Genomic DNA, 25494 nt, shown 5'->3' on the forward strand with positions numbered 1-25494 from the left:
ATCACAAAAAAGGAAGAGTTCGACATATGCGATTTATATTTTCAACATAAAAATGTCTCATGAAGTTATCTGTTTTAAAACAATTGGGCTTATTTTTCTAATTTTGCTTTATTTTAACCTGCAATTTTAGAACAACAAATAGATTAACAGCAATGACACTTTGTTTTTAATGAAGGCACATATTCAACAAGTGAATAATGCAATTTCAAACTTTTACACTTTAGTTTTTGGGGCTGATTTTGATATTTTACAAAAAAAGAATAAAAAATGAAAACAATAAATAAGAAAGCAAAAACATGATTTAATTCATCGTTGTTTATCTGAAAAAAAAATTATATAAATGAAAAAAGCTTGATTATATCAAAGAAGAGCACATTGTACAAACAAAGTGAGATCTATAGATGTCAAGATGAAATTAAAGCGCCTAAGTAAATATTAGTTCATTTTTCAATGAATGTTTGATACGTCATCTGTCTTAAATATTATGGTAATTCGACCAGCGAGCCATGTTGTAAACTAATTAAAGATTGGACTTATCCCATAATCCGCCAATCATATGCATCACTCATAAGACCTGATTGTAATCGAATAGGGTAACACAACAGCGGGATAGAAACGAACAATCTCCATAATTGTGTCAAAGTAGTGTCAATTTCATCTTAATAGAAAAGTGACTCCTCTATAATTGCAGTGAAGAGCACAAATCGCGTAGATCAGAAACAGCCAATCATATCAAAGTTACGAGAAGGAGCAAAGGAATTGCCTTGTATCTTTTTACGAATCACTGTTTTATTGACAAACGATTGCGTTAGTTTTAATCTATGCCAAGTGGGCGGACCGGACCAATATATAACTTAACTTTATTCACCGTCTCTGCTAACTCTTATCGTAGTCAATTCAATAAAATCCAAGACAAGATATATATTTTTACAGAAGAAGTGAAACTGATAAAGACACTTTGAAAATGAATTGTTGCAAAAAATTATCAAGTTTTGTAACATTTTTCACAATAGTAGTGATAATGTTTATATCAATAGAAGCACAAATGGACGTGGGGGACAAATCGTTATCAACAGTAAGTAGTAATTAAATGTTTTGTCTTTTTTTTGAAAATATCGTAATTTTAAAAGCTTAACTAACGTCGTGTGAACTATCAAATGAGAGACGTGGTTCTTTTTATCAAAGTTATGTTTGCAAGCTGTCAGCGCTAATAAGAGATAGGAATAAACTTTTGACTTCAGAAATGATTTATTGTGTGTGTGTGTGTGTGTGTGTGTGTGTTTATATTTTTTAACTTAGGAAAACAATAAGGAAACATGAGTTATTACAGCATTTTCATCTCGCCAGCTTTTCAAATAAAATAATTGAAATCTTATGAAATGTGTGTTAATATTCGAGTTTATTCAAACGGTTGTCTGAATTACAAGCGACGTTATGCTAATAAATAACAAAGCCTACACAAATATTTTGCTAGTTAAATTATTGTTTTAAGTAGTTTTTCAATTGATTTAAAAGCAAAGTATCTTAAAATTCTTGAACAATCTGAAAAGAACCTATATCAACAGTAGAATGTTATAAAACTGAAAAATTTATTCTTGTTTGTTTAGTTTAGTTTTTGTTTTTTTTCTTATTGTTTCGTATATAAACAATTTAAACAGTCCAAACCAAGTTTAAACCTTCATCATGAAACCAAAGCTACGAAGCAGATGGTTAAATGTTTATTTTATTACAAAGTGTAATCAAATTATAGTTGGTCATTCACTCCTGAAATCGACACATTATTTATCTCTTATTACTATTAAGTGATGTGTTGACATGAGAGCAGGATTAATGAAAGAGTTCCGATTACTACCGGTCACGCGTGGCGCTATGAATTTTTTATCCTTACTTGCGGATATTTAGCGTTAAATTAACCTGTAATGTAGTTAAACGGGGATTTCTTAATTGAAATTTGATAATGTGTAACATAAATATATCTTAGAGATTTCCATTATAAGCAACTAAATACAGAGCTTCTTCAATTTGCGTGTAAAGTCAAAGCATATTAAATCATAATGCTTTAATGTATGCGGTTTACATTACTGTAAAATTTAATTGTCACGGAAATGAATAGTGTGATTATCGATTCTGTAATACCTAATACGGCCTGGTTTAGTAAGCCATATTATGCACATTACCAACAAATTTATCTTTGCAATATCATGGTTTATCTGAAAATCACTTAGATATACTGTTTACCAAAACTTCCAAATCATTGAAGAAGCGTATAACCATACTGATATCAGTAAGAATACATGACTAATTATATCATTTTTCGAAATATCTGTGAAACGCTAACAAACTGCGTTATTCAATATAAAAGTATATAATGTAAGTTTATTATATTGTGCTTATAATTAACTCACAGAATATTTCCTTTTAAGCACTTGGTATTAATTTGTATTAAGAAACATCAAAACTGCAACGCAATATGGAAAATATCATACTGTTACCGTGGTAATTTGATCACCAGACGAAAAAAATCTGCCAAGCTATAACCAACAACATGAAAGTAAAGTAACTATCCACTTGCCATATTCCTAAATGTGTTGTAATATCCCTGTGCTATCATTTTTAGTTATCTATATCTAAAAGTATTTAGTGATTCACGACATTCCAACGTTAAAGACCAAATTCGTTTTGTTGGAACTATATATGCATTTAGGCCACACCAACATGAAGTGGTCATGTTATATCAAGCAAACATCTTGCGTTAGTCGAGTAATATACTCATATAACACCATTCAGAAACAGCCATTAAATGTGAAAAAAAAAATAGAATATCATGCTACATCCAGAGTAAAACGACATTTCCGTGCCAGGCTAATTTCAAAACAATTAATAAGTATTGGATTCATCATAAGCTTTAACATCACACTGCTATTTTTCTTTATTATAAAAATAATATATGTTGTGTGGTGGATCATTTCGCGTAAAATACAAATAATAAATAAGTGAACAACCATATTTAAGAGGTAAAAGTACAAATAAAATTCAAATGAAATGGCATAGAAATAAAGAAAATGATGACGAAATTTTGGGCCTAACGACCTTTGTTAGGAGCAAAGAGTTATTAAAAGTGAAGACTGACGACCAAAACTTTAAAGACAAGGTGACCTTCATTTTCTTTATTTATATTTGTATTTCGTTTCCTTTCCATGACGTCATAGTTGACGATTAATTTTACACTTAAAACTTTTGTGAGATCTACCTCTGAATTGTAGTTTTACACGAAATAATAATTAAGTTTCTCTTTTCACATTTAACATCGACTTTGTTTTCTTTTTGATATCCACCAAAATTGAGAAAAAGAGCAAAGATAGGCGAGTAGAACACAATGTTTTATACCACTCCGGAGGGATGAAGAGAAAACATAATTCCTTCATACAGCTTCCAGTGTATTATAGCAGCTTTCTACTATATAATATTATAAAACGCTTAAAAAATTATGTTTGGAAATGAGTGAGTTTGATGTAATATAATATGCAAAATGTTAAGTAACAAACAATAGTTACGTAAGATAAAACATTAAGTAACAACTAAATTACCGAAAAATAATCCGATCTATAATCAAGTGAAATCCGAAATATATCTGACAAAATAGATATTGCAGATGCTTTAACCTTAATATTACAAATTTCAAAATAGCAAAATAACACAATGTGATCGGTTTTTCTGACCCAGTGGGCTTCTCACACTGCCTTATTCTTTGTACGAATGATACTTAATTGTATTAACTTATTCTTGTGTCTACTCTCATAGAATTTGATTAATACTTTTTTAAATGCAATTATGTTATAGTCGGTAGTATGTTTGATATTAAATATTTAACACTGGTGGGAGTAGTTAAGTAAACCAAGCACTTACATAACATACACAGTGGAACTGTTATAAACTGAACTGACGGCTTTTCTTCAGATTTGAATGTATCTGTTATAGTGGTTAAAAGGAAGAAAGATTAGAGTAAATGCAAAAAGGGTTAAGCCTATTTGTACTTTTATAAGTTCAAAGATCAATTATTTTGGTATATGCTTGTTTCAGTGTAAGTAAGACAAACATGCCATTTTACACGAAACCCTCTCCTAAGTCTGGTGTTGAGTTTTATAATTAGGCTTATAATTAGTCTCATAATCCATTTTCAGGCACCTTTATTCACAGCTTGACATATAAGTTCATTTTCTATTGCGTAAGGGCAAAACGATTTGTTAAGATGATGAAAGTACAAAAAATAATGTTTATTATGGATTTGGTATCAGAGCGTTTCTCAAGTGAAATAAACATATATAATTATATGAATTCATTTTCTGTCAATATGGTGCTCATGATATGAAATACTATGCATACTTTAATTTAGATTGTAAATATCAGATTAAAAAATATATATAATAACAGTAAAATTTGATTTCCATAAAAGATGTATTATCGCTAAAGCTTTTCATCTTATTTCTGTTCTGTGGTTTGTATCTATGGTAGGAGAATTCATGATATTTACCAAAATGACGTAACTTCAATAGAACAGCTTATCGTATTTTAATTTTTTTTATTTTTCACTAGTTCACTGTACCTCAATCCCCAGAAGAAATATCATATCCAAGTACAATTCTGCATTACGTGACATTGATACTTTAAAAAAGTAATTTTCAATAATATCAGTATGTCAAATATAATTTAATGACCAAATAAACTAATACTTGATAGCAATATCAATCATTTTGATTGTGGCACTCTGCGACTAGCGTTGTTGTCTTTAAAGATTATTTTACATTAAAAATAGATATAATCATTATAAAATATTATTTGTGGAGTAAATAATAATCATGGTTGTGGAACGATCTACCAACGAAGTTTTCGAAAAAAGTTGACCACTTGAACACCGAAAACTGCAAAACATATCAGTAAATCCTTAACGACCACAACTGGACCATCTACATGAAACCCCTTCCTAAAGTAGAGTAAAACCCAACACTACCTCTATCACGACTTCTGAATTATCATATTTATTTTCTTAGTGTAAGAAATTTTACAAGCATATATAAGCATGTTTATAACGATTTAATTCTTTCTTGCAAAATAACATCTTTTTCAGCAACCTTCATTAACTATAGAACTATCGTTCTCAATTGTCTCATTCAATATCAATTTTCAATGGAGTATTTGTTTTCAAAGTTGTGTGAACACAATTAATATTTACATAGAAAATACATTCTATGCTATTAGCGTATTCCTTGCGGAAAGGGAAGCTCATTAAGTGCCCAACATTCATGCCTTAGGAAGCCCGTATTATAGCGATGATGACAAAAATGCGATAAAATAGAATCAAACTCAGTTTTACGATCTAATAAGTTCATCATATCCCCTTATATCTGATATAATTCATCAGCTTCCAATAGCAAAAAACTAAACGAGCAAATCCTTTGTTATATATCATATAAAGAGTAAATAACTAAACATTGTCTAGTATCAAGCTCACCGAAAGTATCTTTGTTAAATGGTTTCTATGTAAAATTTACAATAGATGATTTTCTGTCTAGCCTCCTTTTATTCCACGTGGAACTCTTACATCACATCAACTTCAAGGTCTTTTTCGATAAATTTCACGTTAAATAATTTGTACGTCTATAGTATTTTCCCATTGTCTTTAAAATTGGCTAGGGTAATGATATGGTGTCTTGTATTGTATAATAAATACATGAAAGTCGTCGTTTCCTTCTAAGAATATGGTTTATTACTCATATTGTCCAATTGTCAAGGTAGCGTATTGCTGGAAATGAATAAAAGGTATTTTCCTTTCCTCGTTTGTCTACCCCGGACTTAACTTTTTATGAGCAACTCGGCGGGTGTTTCTAGAAAAGCAGAGGACGCTTACCCCACTGGTGCACCTGGTCCATGCTCCTAGTTTTTAGTGGAGTCCGAGTTGCTCATTTACTTTTGTTACTTTGTATGTATGATTTTAGTTACTTTATGTTCTTTGTTGTGTATGTCTGTTTTACATGTATGGTCTTTCTCCCTGGAATACATTCTTTTCATTACCGCTATAACCTTGGTTCCCTTGATTACTCATTCGATTACACACGGATTCTTTTTGAAATTATATCTTTCATCAGAAATCAATTCCATTCAATGTTTTAGTTTGGTTTATGCTATTTGTTTTTTTTTCTGTAAACCGTGAAATGTTTGCTGATTTGCGGTAAGTCCTGTGATGCAAAAATTAAACAGTCATGAATACAAGACGGCGCAAAATCCCTCTGTTTACAGTATGTACTTTTTCGTTCTTTTGTTTCCTATAATTAGTTCTTCGTTGTGTGTTAGGTTTGGTTATCTCGTTTTGGTGGAAACAGGTTTACCCTTGTTGCACTTTCGGTATTATTTCTTCATTAACCAAAGCACTCAATATCATCACTCTAAATAAGCAATATAGATCTACAACCTCAACATAAAATTATTGTATCACTCTCTAAGCATGACATTTGTTTCATTGCTAGACTAAACTTCAAGTAGCCCTCCTGGTAAAAATTATGCAAAATGTGACTCATGTTTGGAAAGTCTACATATTTTTATTTTTGATATTTTGTTTAAAATGTTATAGTAACAGAAATTAACATGTAGCTTTTAATATAACCAGTCTTCTTAGGAGATAAAAATTATATAGAATGTACTGTAGAATTCAAAATTAAGGGAGATAACTCTGTAAAAGACACTAAATTACAAGAGAAACTGTTGGATTTTCAATACGGATTATCTCCTATGAGCAGACAGATTGGAATGAATGATAATACATTTTATCATATAGACCCACAAAACAACTTATTAACAAAAATAAAAATGTGTATCTTTTTTAATGGTGTATCACATATTATAGAATTTGCATGATTCTTGCAAAGACTGCTACTTAAATTAAATAAAGGTACATTTGAAATATTCATGTTAAAATGCAAAATTATATTTGTATTGTAACTTAATTTAGTTTGAAACAATGGTGATTTGTCATATGCATGTAATAGATTTCTCAAAGGCTTTAAACATTGACTAGTCAATAGTGTTGATTGCCAAAGTGTTAAGTCTACTACTCTGATCGTTAGCGATTGTACTTATAAATTGATTTAAAACAAATTTTAGCTTCCATTTCTATTTGTTTAATTTACTTGTGAAGTTCACTTTATTGTACGCTGTACCACAATTTAATACTAAAACGAATCATATTCTAAGGAATAGTGTTAGTCAATTTTAATACCAAAATTGAATTATTAGGAATGGCTGTTATATGTTTTCGGTCTTTTTGAAAAAAAACCTCGATGTCCGTGGTTGCACACTTGAAAAGTTACTTGCTACTGAGGTTATTTGGTATGCACCACGTGCCTTAGGTTATTACTTCATAGAGCAAAAAGTAAATAAATAAAATAAAGCTGTCATTCCTTAAATACTACCCAGTATACTAGTAATACAACTGTTGATAATTTTTTCAAATGCCAGGTTATTATTCATTTCCGCAACAAGATTAAAGCAATATCCTTGAATTTCCCGTCAAAACCTAATCCTTTTCAATCAATGACAAAAACTCGCTACAAATCACCAAATTGAATGCATTTCTAAGGAAATAACTGTTGAAAAGTTTTTCAAAAGGATTACATCTCTATTATTAAGTTTGTGCCTTGTGCTCTTATGTAAATAACGTCCTTCATTAGCGCTGATTTCTCTTTGGGGTTAAATATGCATAAAGTATTTACACATATCTAATTCATGTTTCTATCAATGTGTTTGAATGTTTAATAGGATAAGGGAGTATGATCAAAGCCTTCCGAAATAATTAAGGAGTAATTAAATAATTCTATTTTGCCGACTGTAATGTTGATACATCATTCTGCTTCAGAGCATTACTACTCCGTATGCAAATGAGGAAACAGCTTTGTCAACATAAACGTGCAACATCGGTGCATTTTGGTTTAAAATGATAGAAAGTGTAACCAACAATTATGTTTATTCAGATTCGTTTTTGTAGGCGGTCAAGTTTGATGAATGTGTATTACAGGCATGCGTATACATATTACTTTAAAGAGGGACTTTTTAATGTTAAAATTCATCATTTACGCTTGGCATTTCGAATTTAAAAGATTTTCCCTTTTTTATGGTTTATTACCTTTTGTATAAGAGTACAGTTTTTTTTTCTAACACGTACAAGAAGAAAGTTTATTCTAAAAAAAATTAAAAAATCTTATGGCATCAGTTTACCTTAAACTATTTGCCATTCACTTGTTCTTATGCCTTTCCTAGAGAGTGTTAAGGTCACTGTTCCGACATACATGATCTTACGTGGTTAAAATGAATATTACTTTTACAAGTGTTACTATTTTATATCTTAAGGAGTTTAATAATTTTAAGAAAAATACAAAGTGTAATCTATATGAATTACACGAAACCCTCGACATGCTTATATAAACATATTAAAGTATGAAACTGATACAACAGTTCTTTATATATTTTTGGCGAGTGGAAAATAAATGAAATAATACCGCGTGAAGTGGAGACAGTGGGTAACTTGTCGAGCTTCTGAAGCAAACAAAACGTTACATTGAAAGCCTTCATGCGTTTCCCGTCTCACTTTCTACTCAACTTTGTTCCATACGGCGTTTAATTCTATTTTCATTCAATTACATTGTTATCTTGTTTTTTTTTCCGTTTTTGTTACCAGAATTAGGTTGTACAGGATAATTGATAGATGTACGTATACAAGGAAGACACTGATGTGTAGGTACAATCCCTAGCTTAAGCTCAACAGACACACTCTTGACGTACTGATTTACTTAAAGGCGACATCAGTTAAATTTTTTCACAACAAATATTGGAACTACGTTCATGAAAACTTTTAAAATTTATTCTTTTTCTGTACTAGTCAGATATTCATCGGGGTTAGTGTATCAGCTCAATTGTTGCTAAATACACATATACATAATTTAAAAAAAGAAAACAAATCAAATCAAAACCTTTAAATAACTTTAAAAATAATTAAAAATAAAGAGAATTAATACCGTTCTACTTCTAAATTCCTAATCGGGGTTGACAAGTAGAGTAATATGACAGCTTGCGGAAATGCTTTAGTTTCTTTCTTTGTCTAATATAATGCATAAATTCGTATAACCAGCTTTGGTGCTGGGGCGTCATAAACGCTGATCGGTCTGTTTACGGCAGAATTCCTGAGCATGTAATACGAAAAAAAACTTATATGAATAAGTTTACACATTGTATAAAGTGCTCTGCGAACAAGCTTATTCTGAATAACCTGCTCAGATGTTAGAAATCTTCCTCATTCACTATCGTTTGGATGTACCCATCAGCACCATAAGAGCTGATTAGATCAGTGTGTCATAGTTTTACTCTCCTCTTTCGTTCGCCCAGATATGACATTTTATATAAACACTGGATGTGTGTTTCCAGGTGAGTAGTCGACCAATACCCTCCAGGTTCATTTAGCCTTTGCTTCCAAATTCTAGTTGAGTAAGGGTGGCTCATTTAATTTTGTATCTATGTTTGTTTTAACTTTTTTTGTCCTTTTGATTATCCCATGTTCTGTGTTGTGTACTACAAGTTCATCCTTTGGATATTTTTGATTTGATTATCGTTTGAACCATAGTTACCTTAATTATCCCATAGGGATTTAGACCTAGGATAAGGGACACAACTCTTGCAAATCATTGGGACGTTTGTATTCAGCATTTTACATCAATAACATATAAGCATCAAAGTAACTGGGATTGATTTCATTCTGTTTCAAATTGAATGAAAGCTTGAAAGGCTTTGGTGAAATTCAATATGATACAAACATATCACTGATTTCAAGAGTAAATGTCCCTTACCCTAGGTTTACTTTCTTAACAAAAGAATAATCAAAGGAACCATTGTTATAGGGTAATCAAAAGAATGTAATCCAGGGACAAAGATCAGACACGGAAAACAGACATACACAACAAAGAACTTAATGTAACTACATATATACTAAGTAACAAAAGCAAATGAGCAACTCGGACCACTGAAAATTTGGAGCATGAACAAGGTGCACTGGTAGGGTAAGCGTACTCCGCTTTTCTAGAAACACCCGCCGAGTTGCTAATAAAAAGTCAAGTCCGGGGTAAACGAAAGAGGAAAGGAAAACTATGACACGTTGAACAAATCTGTTTTCATTGCGCAGATGGATACACCGTAATTGTTCCATACTGGTCAAATGAATGCATGTTAGTGATCTCCTTTATCTGCCATGGTTTCGTTGTATTTTTTATCTGTTTATTTGTCTAACCTGTAAAAAGGTTTTGTCATATCAATCAGATAGATTTAACAGACTTCCCCGCCTATTCTTTTAAACATATATAGATAAGAAGCGAGTCGTTAATAAGATACAGTTGATATGCAAAACAACTGCAAAAATCTATTTTCCTTACAATACATTTTTGAAAGAAGAAAGAATCGAAACTATTCTGAATCACATACCAATTATAGTGATATCTGCAGTAGTAACTCTCTATGCGTATAAAGCAAGGGTGTTATGAAAAAGTTGAGGTCATTCAATTCTGAACCTGAATGACAGCGACACGCCCCTTGAGACCCCCCAGCAATATCATTGACGATGACAACTAATTTCCCAAAAGGTTTCTGACATTTTATTCAAGAGTTATTTCGAAATAATTTTTCGAAGAAGCAATTTATTGACGACACTGACCTTGACTTTTTCAATCGGAGCCAAGGTAGTGTTACTTTAACGGCAATCGTGAATACATAATGACCAGAAGAAAGCATTTGATTTCGGACACGAACTTAAATTCATCATGGCGGGTGCACGTGGCAACCCTGCCGGGGCAAATAAGTTCACCCCATGAATTTGGGAGGCTTGCATTTCTGAGTTTTGACTAAATAAACGCGTTATGTCCCTGAAACCCCCAAACTATACCAACACAAAGGAATGGTATCTGAGAAAATGTTTTACTTTCCTGGTCCTTGTTTTGGGGATAGTCTGTGCTTTTAGTTAAAATATGTTACTAAGAAAACTATGAAATCTTTACAGCATGTACATGTACATCAAATTGCATGGCTTTATTTCAATTACCTTTAAACAATTTCAATAAGAAAGCAGGAGACAAAGATACCTTTTTTTCCTAACCCAGTCTGCTTCTTATGTGATGTTTTTCGTACATATTCGATATAGCGAAACTGTCTAAACGAAATCATGAATGGAATGCAAGTATGTCTTCATACAGACACAGGAATCATGAATTCAATATTTCAATCTCTGGACAGTTGTTGTATACGACACTTTCAATTACTTCCCTAACATTCGTGTCTTGATATTGTGTGACAATGTCTATCAATTTCCATTGTAAGCAACATGTATGTGTTATCTTACAACTATTGCTTAATTTTTTATGCTATTTATGTAAATGCGTTAAAGTTTTTAACATGCATGGTTACATATTTCTTAGCGGATAGAATTTCAAAAAGACCCTTCAAAAGAGCATGCTGACATTTCTCGTAAAGTTATATTATTCTTTAACCAACATGGAATTAGAAAAAAAAATCCAATCGTATCCTGTTTAATGTTTATCTCTTAAGGTTTGTTAACCTTCACTGTGGTGTGTTGATGTATAGAAGCCTATAAAGGTATGACAAATTTCATGGGGAGTTTTAGATAAGAATTTTCCACGATCAGAAAAGTATTGCTGACAGGTATTGCATGCTTTAACATACCGCATAGAGCATTGAAAACCAGAAAATTACTTTTTCAAATTATTTTAATTTATAAGTAATTTGAGCTCTTCCTAGTTCTTAAAAATGTAATAAGTGATACATTCATCATATAATTGCTAGAGCAATTGTCAAATTATATAACCTTACTATTTACAAATGTATATTGGTTTCTCAATATTCTTCACAATTTGAAATTAGACATATATAGTTTACAACTTTCCACTTGTGTTTGTGTGAATAAGGATTTAGCAAGCAAAACATGCAGATTCGTGTTAACCTTTTGCGCAGTTTTGTTTCGGTTATTATCTTTCAGGGTGCAAAATGTGTCATCGAAAGTTGCGTTTACTAATAATAAACAGCTCAGTTTTTGTGCTATAAAATATCCATAATCCTGTATACCTTGTTATAAAACAATAACCAGTCAAAATTATCTCACAAAGGGATTCAAACAGGCAGGTATTATTTAAAGATTCTGTTAAATTAATATATGAACATTATACGAAAGTAGCCTTAACAAAACAGAACCAAATGTATTGTTGAAGGTAGTTATATCTGAAACAGTACAGTAGTTGATCACTTAACGTCATTTTTCTCATGTTTAATGTTTTTGGAAGATAATTCAAATCTTGTGACCAGAGTATTTATCTTTATTATTACCTGGATTAACGACTATATGGTTTGTTGACCTGTGGTACTCTGGTAATGTTCTATTGTCCTTACAGTTTATGACACTGATTAATATGCTCATGGCAAATTGCTTTTCGTTAAAGCTATAAGTAAAAGGCTTCCTTATAATATTAAACTGTCTTTTTCTATGTTAGGTAACTTTCGTCCTATATTGCAAATCAAACGGGAAGTCCGATACTTCGGTCCTTAACTAAAAACAAATAAACATTAGTTATTAACATCAGACCGGAAAGTACTTCCTCCCACAACTGAGACACTTGACAGAGTATCATTTAAACACTCCACTTCTTACAGAAGTTAATGTGAAATTCATAACCTAGATATTTTCCTAAAATCTTCCTACAACGACATATATACTAAACAGGACATCCGCCCGACATCCAACCTCCGAAGGACGCATGAATACGTTTAATATTATTAATTAAAATTTATAAGTGTACAATATCATGCAAATATATGCATGTTTGAAATCAATTTCTACCTAAGACGATATTGTTAAACAAATTAAGTTGAATGACAAGAAACAAATATTTTGAAAAGAAGAATGTGAATGATTCAAAAACAGTTTCAGATGCAGAACATGCAATGAACAAAGATATATTCAAAATTTCCTGTACAAGGAATGGCACATGTAAAAGAAAACTGAAACAAAACTCAGATCAAAGTTAAGCTGTTTTGTTTTATGGTTCCTGTATGAATTAATTATAAACCATTGTCATAGTCACGTATGTTTTGAGAAGAATGGCTTTGTTCGGTAAACTTAGACAATTTCTGGTAGATACAATAAATCAAGACGATAGTTTGAAATATAAATAAATATGTATTTATTGTTTTACCAACCTCCATTTCCATCTTAAAACGCAACTTTTGCCAGTTAAAAAATATAATGTGAATAGTCAATAATCTCTAAATGTTTAAGGATTGTGACAAGCAGGTGATAAATTGTCTATCATCTTGCCATTATTATATGAGGGGTGGAACAGGACTCATGCAACAAGTGAGCACTGACTAGGTTAGAACTTGGAGTAGTAGTCACACAACAAGAGGACATTTCTAGCTCCAAACATGATGTAAGACTCACACAACAAGTTGGCACTTTATAGCTTCGAGAACTGAGTTAAACTCAGTATCGCCCAAATATTTGAGTATGCCTGATATAAAATGATAAGCTTGTATTAGAAAATCGGACCAAAGTTTACAAAATAGTAAGAGCAAACTGTTACGCCTAAACCAATATTTATCAATCATTTGATGCTAAATTTTACAATTTGTCTTAGTTCATGTTCTGATTACCGCTATAACCTTGGTTCCCGTGATTACTCTGTGCTCTTTTATAAATATACGTTAGATATTACTATTTCACACACAATGCTGTGAAGAGTAGACTATTTGTCGAGGAATCCGATAGTTATTTTACACTGCTCTGACATAGATTAGATAACTGACTTTAAATATGGATGAAATAGGGATATAAACTAGCGCTATCAGTCTTTATAATCAGTTTGTAATTCGTTTAAGGGCATTGGTGAATAATGACTGCTTAACTATAGTTAATTCATTCGATATAAATCAATCTAACAATAGTTGGTTTGTGTGAAATTGTCTTTTTTACAATAAGTTTAAAAATAGTATCAAGGGATTCATTACAAATTTTAGGCATATGGGGAATCATGACAATTGTATGCATGTTGGTTTTATCTGATATAAACTCAAAATGAATCATTTTATTTCTAAATCAAATGAATATAAATATCAAAATATCAATCAAAGTATACGTTGTGCTGTACACAGGTTTCATGAATTAATCTTTCATTAGCAGCAATAAAACTATAAACACAATTATTTATCAAGTAATAAATAATTAGAGGTACTTAAATCCGAAACTATCGAAACGGAAGCCTAGCAATGAGAAGTTCTATATCAATGTTTTAATGTATAGTTTACAAAAATGCCTCACTATCATCAGTAACAGGCTACTTGCGGTATAAGGAATAATTTATGACCCGACCTTAAAATATATAACAAAACCACAATGTTGTTTCAGTTGCACGTGCACGTCAGAACGTTTCTCTAACATGTATAAAATGAGTTTTATGAGTAATGTAGTTCCTAAAAACGACATCGTTTGCAAAATTATGCCAGTCCTTATAACGTTACGTTTAACAAAGCAAGAATATCTATAGCAATTTATCTTCTGTTATCTAATATCTACAGTACGATTACAGATTGAAAATTAACAATGGGACTATCGGGAATTTTTGGCAGACGAAACATACATATGTACTTATTTAAAATGCATTTGCGTCAGACTCCCAATATATATATATATATTTTTTCTTTGCTAGGTAGAGGTAGAGACAAGTTAAAATTGTTCACCATTACTCCAAAATATTTGGTTAAATTGAATAAAACATTTTTTATAATTTTGTAGATCACAACTTTCACTGGTATTTAACGTGTACACTACGATTTTGGTATTATAAAGAGAACGCTTAAAAAAAAATGCGTCTAATACAAATTTAAGTAATCTCTCGATTGACTTTAAACAGTAAAAACCAAGATTGGAACGGTAAACAATATAATACAAGGATAATAACTTGACAGGTAAAATAGACACACGCAACTAAGAACATGACATAACTAAATAATATAAAAAAAGGAAAATGAAAAACTCCAATCAAAACTGGAGACATGGAACAGGTTCTCCTGTGGGATAATTGTCCTGTTTCTAGAAACACACACCAATTTGTTTATAAAATGTCACGTCCAGGGAATACTAGAGACAGGAAAACTATGGTGTACAAATTATTTCTCATGGTGCAGATTAATACCACATAATGATCAATGAGTTTATGATGACGACCATACACCTTTTTAGTGATGATTTTAATCTTGAAGCAACATAATCCTTTTCGAGAAACCTTATTGTAAGCAGTCTAGCACGGTACAAAAAGTCTGCTTAGTTTCATAAAGCTTTGTCATAACGTAAGCGTTGTGATATGAAAAACCAAAACATTGTCATACAGTAATAATGAGTTTTCCGTTTTAATCGATCTCTAAAAGTTGGTTTAAAACATCATAGTGTCTGTAGTATCCTTAATATCAAATTACCCCCCCCCCCCGTCCAAGAAAAGAAAACAGTAGAGTTCGGAAAATTTGTCAACGAATCGGAAGTCACAATGTTTTAATGGGACTTATATAACATTTTCGAGTATTCTAACAAACGTAACCTTTATGTTATTACTTAGTTTGTAAATGTTCATGACAATCATTTTTGTGAATTATTCAACCGACACATTTATTCAAGTAAATGTCAAGAGAATTCTGGGAACTAATTTTACTAACATAATCTACAGCCATTTTTTATCGTATCTTCTACCCACGTTGATATTTATCTTGGAACCTTAACTGACACTTTCACCCGCAGTGAAGTATCAAACAAAATATAGGATAGCACAAAATCAAATAAAACAACACCATTTACATAACGCATAGAGTGTAGTAGCGTGACATTGTAAAACAAAACCTCCTACAACAAAGGTAATTTATCTTCTCGACGAAATCTTGACAAATCTACGTTCTTAGAAACTCATTAAAATAAAGTTGATGAACTACGTACGGATTAAGTTCCGTAAAACTAATGGTCCATCGAGATTTTGAAAGGATGCAGTGCATTATTTTTAATTATTGAACAAATTTGTTCCTCGGAAATTCTATTACTTATATGTTACCATCTGCATTTTTTCACCAAGGCATTTGTGTGGTATTTCTTCGTTGAATTTAAAGAATAATCCTATTGCAATTGAAATGTTAAGTCACTTAAAAAAAACCCAAAAAACCCATGCTATTGTTTAGGCAGAGTCATTATCAATTGAATCGTAGGTTCGTACTTCCTAAATCGGCTGAAGTCGCATTAGGCTGTTACTCAACTGAGAACTCAATGTACCTCGATCTTTCTAATCGCAACTTTTCGGCCAATCTCGTTGACCATAGTTGGGATTGGCCGAGTATGTACCGATTACGATTTGTGGCGTTAGTCTCCATTTTACCCGTGGTCTTTCCCATACTATTTGACTTACTCATCATAATGTTTCGTCAGGTTTCTTTGGGCCTTCCCATGTCTCGTTTCCCCATTAGCTGTTCTTCATTTTCCGTCAACTATTTGATGTTGTTTGTGTCTCTTCTTAGCTTCTATCGTATATATGCTGCAAATTGAATCAACACAGGAAAAAACTAGACAATGTGATTATGAATAATTTCATTTGCATGTTTCCATTTCTCAAATCTCTCTTCCTAAAATTATGTATTTATAAAAGCATTAGAAATTAACTTCAGAGAAAATTAAACGTTGGTTTTAGCAATTATATCAAGTCGTCTGTTTACAATTTCTCACTTAGTAAAATAAAGTGAACAAAGTTGTTAGATCATATGAAACGTATATTTAATGGTAGTTATTTTAAATTATGTCTGCAATCATTAAGCATTATACATGCTCATTGGTGTCAAAACTGAAGTGTTTGTTTTTATTTACTTGTAGCTGCTAGAGAAAAATTGTCAGTATTGAAACTGATGAATCAGATAAAAGAAAACTGACAATTAAAAGAGATTATAACATTATCGAAGATTAACTTAAACGATAAGTGAAATTAACCCTAAATACAAAATATACGTTTTAAGATACACACACATTTAATGCTTTTACAATAAAAAAAATATTTAAAATGATATGTGATGCATATTTTAAAATTGTTCAAAGCATCTTTTTTAATGGCGAGGCAAAAATGACACTAAAGTTACAAAATAATTAAAACATTGATAAATGATGCTGAATGTGATTGGCATCTTTGCTAATTTGAGTCAGAATCAATATTACATTTCCCCGTGTGTGTTTGTTTTCTTTTCACCTTCGCTGCCCTTCAACAAATAGCAATATTAGACATAGTAGATATTGTGACAGGTTTTTAGAAAGATTAATGTGGTTTGGTTCGGAAACGTTACTTTTCAAATATGTGAGGTTTGATGGTCTCAATACCATACCTTCAATAAGACCATATTTGACAAAAGCAACTCGGTGTTTTGATAGAAATCATAAATCGCTAATACTTTTGTGTTCTTTAAGTTTTGTAGTGGATTATTCAGTTGAATGTGTGTTTTTCATTTTTTTCCTGTTTGACGGTTGTTTTTATGTCTCCGTATTTCTTTAATTGGGCAAGGATATATAATGCCCTTGTATTAGACGCAGTCGCGTTTTTTTATTTACCGACTGGGAAATGCCGTTTGTAATATGACTATATTAAATTTAAAATACTTGAGCGAATACATTTCTTCATTTAACACAGGCTATACTTTCTTTACATGACATTCGATAAAAGTTTTCACATATTTGTCAATATCTCTAGGGCCTCGTCAAATACGCATTTAGTCGTTACAATGGTTAAAAATTACTCCTCTTGAGAATAAGAGTAAGACTAACAAATCAATTTTCATATACGACCACATTTTTTAATATATTTTCATTGGAAAGGACTCAACTTAATCGCGAAGTAGGATACAATGGAGTTGAACATGATAATTTCATCACTTGTTACACAACACTTGATTTATTTGCAGTAACAGACAGCATTTCAAACTTTAGGTTGTGTTAACGTTACCAATCAATTCAACAAATTAATTGCATTTAGATTTATACTAGAACTTAAATATGAATTTTATATCATCAAGTGTCAGTCTCTCTAATAATTAGGCAGTGAGTGAAACATTGTAAAAAAAAACCCGATCATTTTGAAAATGTAATTTGGCTATTTGTATCATCAAAGTCAAGAGACAATATTTCCCATATCATGTTGGTACATTGAGTTCCAAATTTATTGAAATGCACTGAAAATGAACATTTCAAGGACAGATAACTCTGTAAAATACCCTTACAATGTCAGATAGATGAGGTTTTCTTATGCATATTATGATTTTTACCCATTTTGCATGATTCTTACAAACACTTACACTTAATTGCATTAAAAAAAAATTGTTTTTTTTAAATGCTAGTTGACCTAGAAAGTGACAAGTTATGAATTCGTTTCATTGTGAAGTACCAACGACTTTGGCATTTTAAAGGTTTTGTTTCTATATCATACTCCAATCAGACAAGGAACCAATGGCCATTCTGCAACATGGGTATAAAATGTCCAAGTGTGTTTAATTGTTGTATTATGCTACACAATAAAATTAAAATGAAAGAACGTTGGAGTAGTGCAAGTACAATACCCATAAACACGATATCATTTTTCAGAATGTAAACATGATATCATTTTCCAGAATGATCGATTCTTTAAAAACAAACAAACAAACAAACAAAATAATGTAATCTCAATCATGTTCAAACCGGATTATTTGAAAATACGCGCCTCGGACATTGAAGTTATTCCAAATATACAGTCTTTCTTTTTATTTGAATATGAACATCACAATTTAACACGTAAATTACCTAAAACCATAAAAAGCGTCACTGTCCCATTTCCAAAATGTCTGTTTCTTACAGAGTAAAATATTTGCAACAATGATATAAATTAGTCGATCTATCAAAACAATTTCATATATAAAATGAAATAATTTAAATACGCTCAGATTTATATTCACATCTCAAAGCCCGACAGATTAAAACACATAAGAATGCATACTGAAAAGAACAAACAAGAAACCAAAACTCAATGGCAATCGTGTTTTCTGGTACACCCAGGTTTAAATGTAAAAGGTAGATTAAGCAAAACATTTGTTTTATATATGACAAAAGTATATTATATTAATAGTGCAAAATGGTGTTTCCAAGAGAACAAATCCTAAAGTTCAAAGTTTCGTGTTTCTTGATCGGTTTCATACACATCATGTGTGTTTAAAAATGTTGTTTAAGTTCTATGTGTTTTTACGGTACAGACACTGTATATCATCATTCAGCTTTGGTAATGCGTTACATTTTTATATTTGTTTGTTCATACTCTTTTTAGTTCGTTCATTTCAACTGCATTTAATACATTTTTATTGTTTTGAATCACAATGAATAATTGATCATGATGTCACATATAATAAATCTCTTAACATTCTGTTTTCGTTTTACTATAATTTATTGCCGAATATCTACACCATGTTATTTTTCAAATTAAAAGCAAAATAGTTCGATATAAACAACAAATTGGAGAGACACCGTTACATATGGTAGGTGTGAACGTGTAGGTGTATGCATCGGAGTATAACTTAATTTATATAGAGTATAATGCTTTATTAATATTATGTTATTTGAATTAATATTTTAAAAACTCATTACATTGCTTAACACATAATGTTTGTAAACAATAATCTCTTGAAATGAATGATTGATATATGGAAACGATTGCTATCAATATACAGGGTGTCCATAAAAGACCTATGGTGTATGCTGAATTTCATTTCCAATCAATTATCACTGTCAGAAATGCGATCCAAACTCGTGTTGATTTGTAATAATTGAAATGGCGAGAATTAAATAAGTTACATGGAACGCACTAGAAACTTCAAAATAAAGGGGAATAACTGTATTATTTGTTTGTTATCTCTGCTTTAAAAAATCCAAACCTTCCTACGTTGAACTTTATGCAACAACTATGGTAATCATGGTTTCCGTCCGTACAACTCCAGTCAGTTTTGTCCTCCCTGATCATAGTTAACTGATATTTTGACCGTATGATTACTGGGGGTATATATTAGTAAGATTTGCCCGCAGATATTTTTTTCAATTTAATTTGTTTGTCTTACTTTTAAAATCGTTTGATGACATTTTAGGGTCGATCTGAGGACTACACATTCATGAAGACAGTACTAGAGGTATTTTACAAAAGTCAGTTAGAACAGCTTGAGGAACAAGAAGCTTTTATTGAACAACAAATAAACATCCTACACGACCAACGAGAGACCGTCAGGAGCAAGAAACGCAGCCATGTTCAATGTCTTGTAAATGTAGTTGCTTGTTACCGAAAACGCAAATGAAAAGGACAAACCACAAAAAGTACCATGTGAAAACTGTGGTTTTTGGGATTAGGAAGTCATAAAAAGACAATCTTGTAAATTTGGGGAGAAAAGACGTTCGGTGAAAATTTTGTAAAAAGGAATCCCCAAAGAGTATATGGCGAACATTTTTATATATAGGGAAAAGTGATAAGAATAATCATCTAATACGGATATTCCAGGGATATACTTTTACATTTACATCAATAACCATGCTCTGTAGAAATTTAAATTTGACACAATAAATTGTATAACGCAATGAACAATATATATATTTAATTTTACTTCTGTTTAAAGGCAAAATGACTTCTTATGTTTGAGATTAATATTTAGGAAGGAATTATCTTCACTGCATTTTTTATATTAAAGTTGTCATTCGATTTAACATTTAACAATGTTGAATTCTGGAATAAAGTCATTGAGGACAAGACCTCCAAAATTCCATTTTGTTATTTTTTTCATGAGCATCATGTTTTATCACTCGATTACAAGAATTATATTATACAGAAGTTGTATATGAACTAAACAGCTAATGGAATCTGACAGTATTGATTTGTTTTTATTTTAATAAAGATCAACTTCTCAAGGGTAGATGGGCTTATTGTCTTTGATGTCAGACCAGTTAGAATATCAATTCACACTAAAATACTGGAAATGAACTGGACAATAGCTTCAGCAGATGGCTCTTACTTTTACTTATTAATCATTTATACACCGCGGATCATTCTCTACTTCCCAGTTATATTATCATCAAATTCTTTTGAATTTTCCTGTATCTCGATCAATCGTAAATAATTATATATTGCTATCTTAGCATTTTTAGACATGAAATATTTTATGGATGGCAAACAAATGTGTATTGACAAGACTTTCCTTTTTATGGATTTGTTTTTAATGTAAACACATTCAAGTCAAGCGTAATGATAAGCATATTGTCATCTTCCGGTTTCTTAGACACAATTTCCGGTTTGAATTATCTAAATTCTATTCAAAACACGCAGCGAGTGACCAAAGAAAATAAACAAGAAAAAAACGTAGAATAGAAAATGACTTCAGATAGTGTTCTATGTCGTTTTTTCTATTGTGATAAAGATCAAAATGCAGTAACCAGATAGCAAAATGATCAATAATTTAGAATAAATTGCCATAAAAAGACGTAGGATAATTTAGGTTATTCCTCGTTTTTATTAGATTGACCAAGTTACATTTGACCATGGCATTGCAAAGTCGACTTTAAAAAAATCGCATTACAACCCGCCAAGTAATTTATACTCCCACATTTTTTTAATAAAGATTGAAACAAAATAGTGAACGGTGTATAGTTTGTATTTGTTGTTAAAACATTTTTAAAATTTTCTTCTTACATTTACATGGTTGAAAGAACATGTCTCAAACTTTATCTCAAAAAGTAAAAGGCAATTTGAACCAAGATGTCATATGTCATCAGTGTTATTGTTTTATATCTAGTTACTTTTCTTATTCATTTTTTACGACGCCAAACATTTTAAACAATCATCGCTTTTAAGAGTTATTACTTCGATTTAAAACTTTTTCATCTTTTGCAATATAAATTTAACATAGCATTATATAGCTCCGTTCGTTTTATTCCAAAAAAAAAAAAAAAAACACCGTAAACACAAAAAAACACAAAAAACAAATAAACAAACAAACAAACAAACAAAAATAGCCAAAAAAAACCAGACCCAAAAACCAAAACAAAAAACAAAAAACAAAAACAAAAACAAAAATAAAAAAGAAAACCAAACACAAAACACAAACAAACAAAACGAAAAGGACAACTGATTTCCATCTATGTGTTCACAGTTGTGTAGGTAGTTCGTCGTTGCATTTTAAATTTTGTTGGATATTTGTATTTGCTTTGTTTATGTTTGTTGTTTTTGTTCTTCCATTTCGTCTTTGTTCTGTCTTTACCCCTTGACCTACGAGTCTTGGACCTTGTATTTGTAAATACACTGTTGATTGATTTCACTTAAAAACGAAACTCAGCTATTTTGATGTTATTCTAATTGAGCGAAATCGTAAAAAAAAACCCCACATAACACAGACATGGATCAGCTGTATACATCAACCATTTACAAAACATTCATAACGGGAAAAAGTTTCCTTCTATCAAAGGAAGACACATACAAATACACTTAAATATTCTGTCTAGATTCAAGTACTTATTCCATCGGTAACATTCAACAGTAAAAGAAAAGGCATGTGAATTTTAGTTATATGCACATCCAAACAGGTAAAAAATTTATTGTTATCATACTTATTTTTGGTTGGTGGTTCTCAAAAATTTTCATGAGTATATAAGTTTGCGTTATGTTGAAAGTTATCATATGCTAAATGCTTCATGTGCATATTCGCGAATAATTACTGATCGTGAAACTCGTGACAATAATAACAGTACATTTAAGATACAAAATTAGGACAGAGCTTTCGAAATCTCTTGAAAAATTGAGAACCATCAAGATATATGTATTTGTATTGAATAAACTTTATGTTCAAAGGCTTCTTTTTGTTTTATGTTTGTGTTAACTGTGACGCAAAAACGATTTATACAGGCAAAATATGTACATTAAATTATGTCAATGGCAGTAATTCTATACATAGTTAACAAATCAATTATATTCATATATATGTAGTTATCAGACACTCGTGTCTTCTAAAAATAAAAATAATGAATAAGTGAACAATAGCCACGTTTAAAAGACTATTAAAAGATCACAGTTATTTCCGTTAATTTTAAAGTTTATAGTGCTTTTTATGTAATCCAATTCACTCATATCATTTATTTTTAAAAAATAAAAATAATATATATTGTGAAGTGGCTCAAATTAAATGTAACTCAGCATAATGAATAAGTTAACAATTGCCATGTTTAAAAGGTAAAATGGAACAATATACATTTAAAATATACATAAACGCAAAAAAAAAAAAATAATAATAATTAAAGAATATGAACCAAAATTTTCGGCATTACAGCCTTCGTAATGTAATTTACTGAAATGATACGAGTGAAATAGATTACATAAAAAGCAATATAAACTTTAAAAATAACGGAAATAACTTTGATCTCTTTACAGTTAATTTGTAAGAGAATTTTCCACATATTCTGACTCATCCACTGTTGACAGGAGACAATCCTTTTTCACTCTGACATTATGAGTTTTACAATATATTGAAATAAGACAAATTTTTACATGACTGATACACTTTCTGCACTGTGTTAAATCCAAAAACCAATATCTGGTAATTCATCATAAAGAATTTTATTAAAATTACCCAACAAAAACAATTGTTGCGCTTGATTTTATCCAACAGTTTAGATATCATTTAAGTTTGATATTTCAAATAAATAAATCTGAAGTACTGCCATAATAATAACACTGCCAATAGCGGTATTTCAGTAAAATTTTGTAAGGCAACCTATGAAAAATAAGAAAAAAAAAACGAAAAAAAAATATGAAATATATTGAAGATGTTTATGGTCATATAATGACGTTATTTGTAGTGTAGAGTGAGAAACGTACCACTGACTATGATTCTTTAAAATGATATTGTTACCGATGTGTCATTTTTAGCGCCTTAATTTTGTCACATGCTAAAAAAAAGAAACATGCTAAAACGTCTCATTTTCTGCTCCTTTACTCGCTGACCTATTCCTTCACTCTTATGAGGCTGACTTTATAGCTGATCTGATCCGAAAGAAGGAATATCGTTTGGCTAGACCCTTTAATCTCAGTTTCCTCTATATAGATGACGTATTATCTTTAAACAATCCTAATTTCGGGGATTTGATACATCGCATATATCCCAAAGAACTTGAGATAAAGGATACTACAGACACTGTGAAGTCAGCCTCATATCTTGACCTACACTTAGGAATCGATGGTAAAAGAAAACTATTAACCAAACTTTCCGACAAACGGGATAACTTTTCGTTCAGAATTGTCGGCTTTTCTTTCATCTGTGGCAACATCACTTCAGCACCTGCATATGGTGTGTTCATATCACAACTCATACGTTATGCCAGAGCTTGTCGAAACTACGCAGACTTTTTGTATCGCGCTAGAACTCTAACAAATAGGCTTCTCGAACAGGGTTATGTTGCTGCAAGATTGAAGTCATCACTTCAGAAGTTTTATGGTCGTCATCATGAACTCGTGGATCGTTATGGTGTATCCATCTGCACGATTAAAACTGATTTATTCAACGGGTCATGGTTTTCCTTTCCTCGTTTGTCTACCCGAACTTTACTTTTATAAGCAACTCGGCGGGAAAAGCAGACGACGCTTACCCTACGGGTGCACTTGGTCCATGCTCCAGTTTTTAGTGGAATCCGTGTTACTCATTTTCTTTTGTTATTTTGTATGTATGATTTTAGTTACTTCATGTTCTTTGTTGTGTATGTCTATTTTCCATGTCTGGTCTTTGTCCCTGCATGACATTCTTTTGATTACCGCTATAGCATTGGTTCCCTTGATTACTCTTTGATACAAACCTCAACATTAAAAATCAAAATTCACATAAAGTTATACGACATAGTGATTCTTAACAACAAAATGTTCAAAAGTAAAATATTGTTCAGTTGTTCAATTTATACATGTACATATTTTGGCACAAAACTCAATCTTCTTTCATGAACTTGTCACTATCTTTCCTTCTAAACGAATTCATCAAGGATATTAATGGTGTTTCAAATAAAGCTGAGCATATCAGGGCACAAAGTGCAGTAACGATGTAAAACGAAGAAATTAAGAAAATCTGAAAATAAACCCAATAGGGTATGTTAGTTTCGTCATACGACTCCATGGTTACACGAGAATGGTTCATAGTCTGCCATTCAATTGCATGGTCTTTTGTCATTCACAAAGCGTTGAGTTCAGTATTTAAATCAGATCTGTTTGAGTAAAAATACCGATAAAAACGATAAATTATATTTCTGCTTGATATAAAGATTAAGAAAACAGATGAGATAGAAGATTTTGCATTGTAATA

At 31.1% G+C, this 25494-nt stretch overlaps 2 protein-coding genes across 4 annotated transcripts in view; one reads left to right on the plus strand and one right to left on the minus strand.

Moving 5' to 3' along the window:
- Positions 1-743: 743 nt before the first annotated feature.
- LOC148601942 (uncharacterized) lies at positions 744-21075 on the plus strand. Its single transcript, XM_088554881.1, has 2 exons — positions 744-1075; positions 20263-21075. The coding sequence occupies exons 1-2, from the start codon at positions 965-967 to the stop codon at positions 20464-20466; spliced, it is 315 nt and encodes a 104-aa protein (XP_088411007.1). The 5' UTR covers positions 744-964; the 3' UTR covers positions 20467-21075.
- Positions 21076-21954: 879 nt separating this feature from the next.
- LOC148601943 (uncharacterized) overlaps positions 21955-25494 on the minus strand; it is a 32599-nt gene continuing 29059 nt past the window's right edge. For 2 of the 3 annotated variants that reach the window (XM_088554878.1, XM_088554877.1), the window contains one exon: positions 21955-25260. In XM_088554878.1, coding sequence (XP_088411004.1) covers positions 25123-25260 — 138 coding nt within the window. In that variant the 3' untranslated portion in view covers positions 21955-25122. The other variant, XM_088554879.1, reaches the window with a different exon arrangement.

The sequence above is a fragment of the Perna viridis genome, chromosome 12, assembly GCF_037379345.1.
Source record: "Perna viridis isolate PV_CMFRI_1.1 ecotype Kerala chromosome 12, ASM3737934v1, whole genome shotgun sequence".
NCBI classification, from domain to species: domain Eukaryota; kingdom Metazoa; phylum Mollusca; class Bivalvia; order Mytilida; family Mytilidae; genus Perna; species Perna viridis.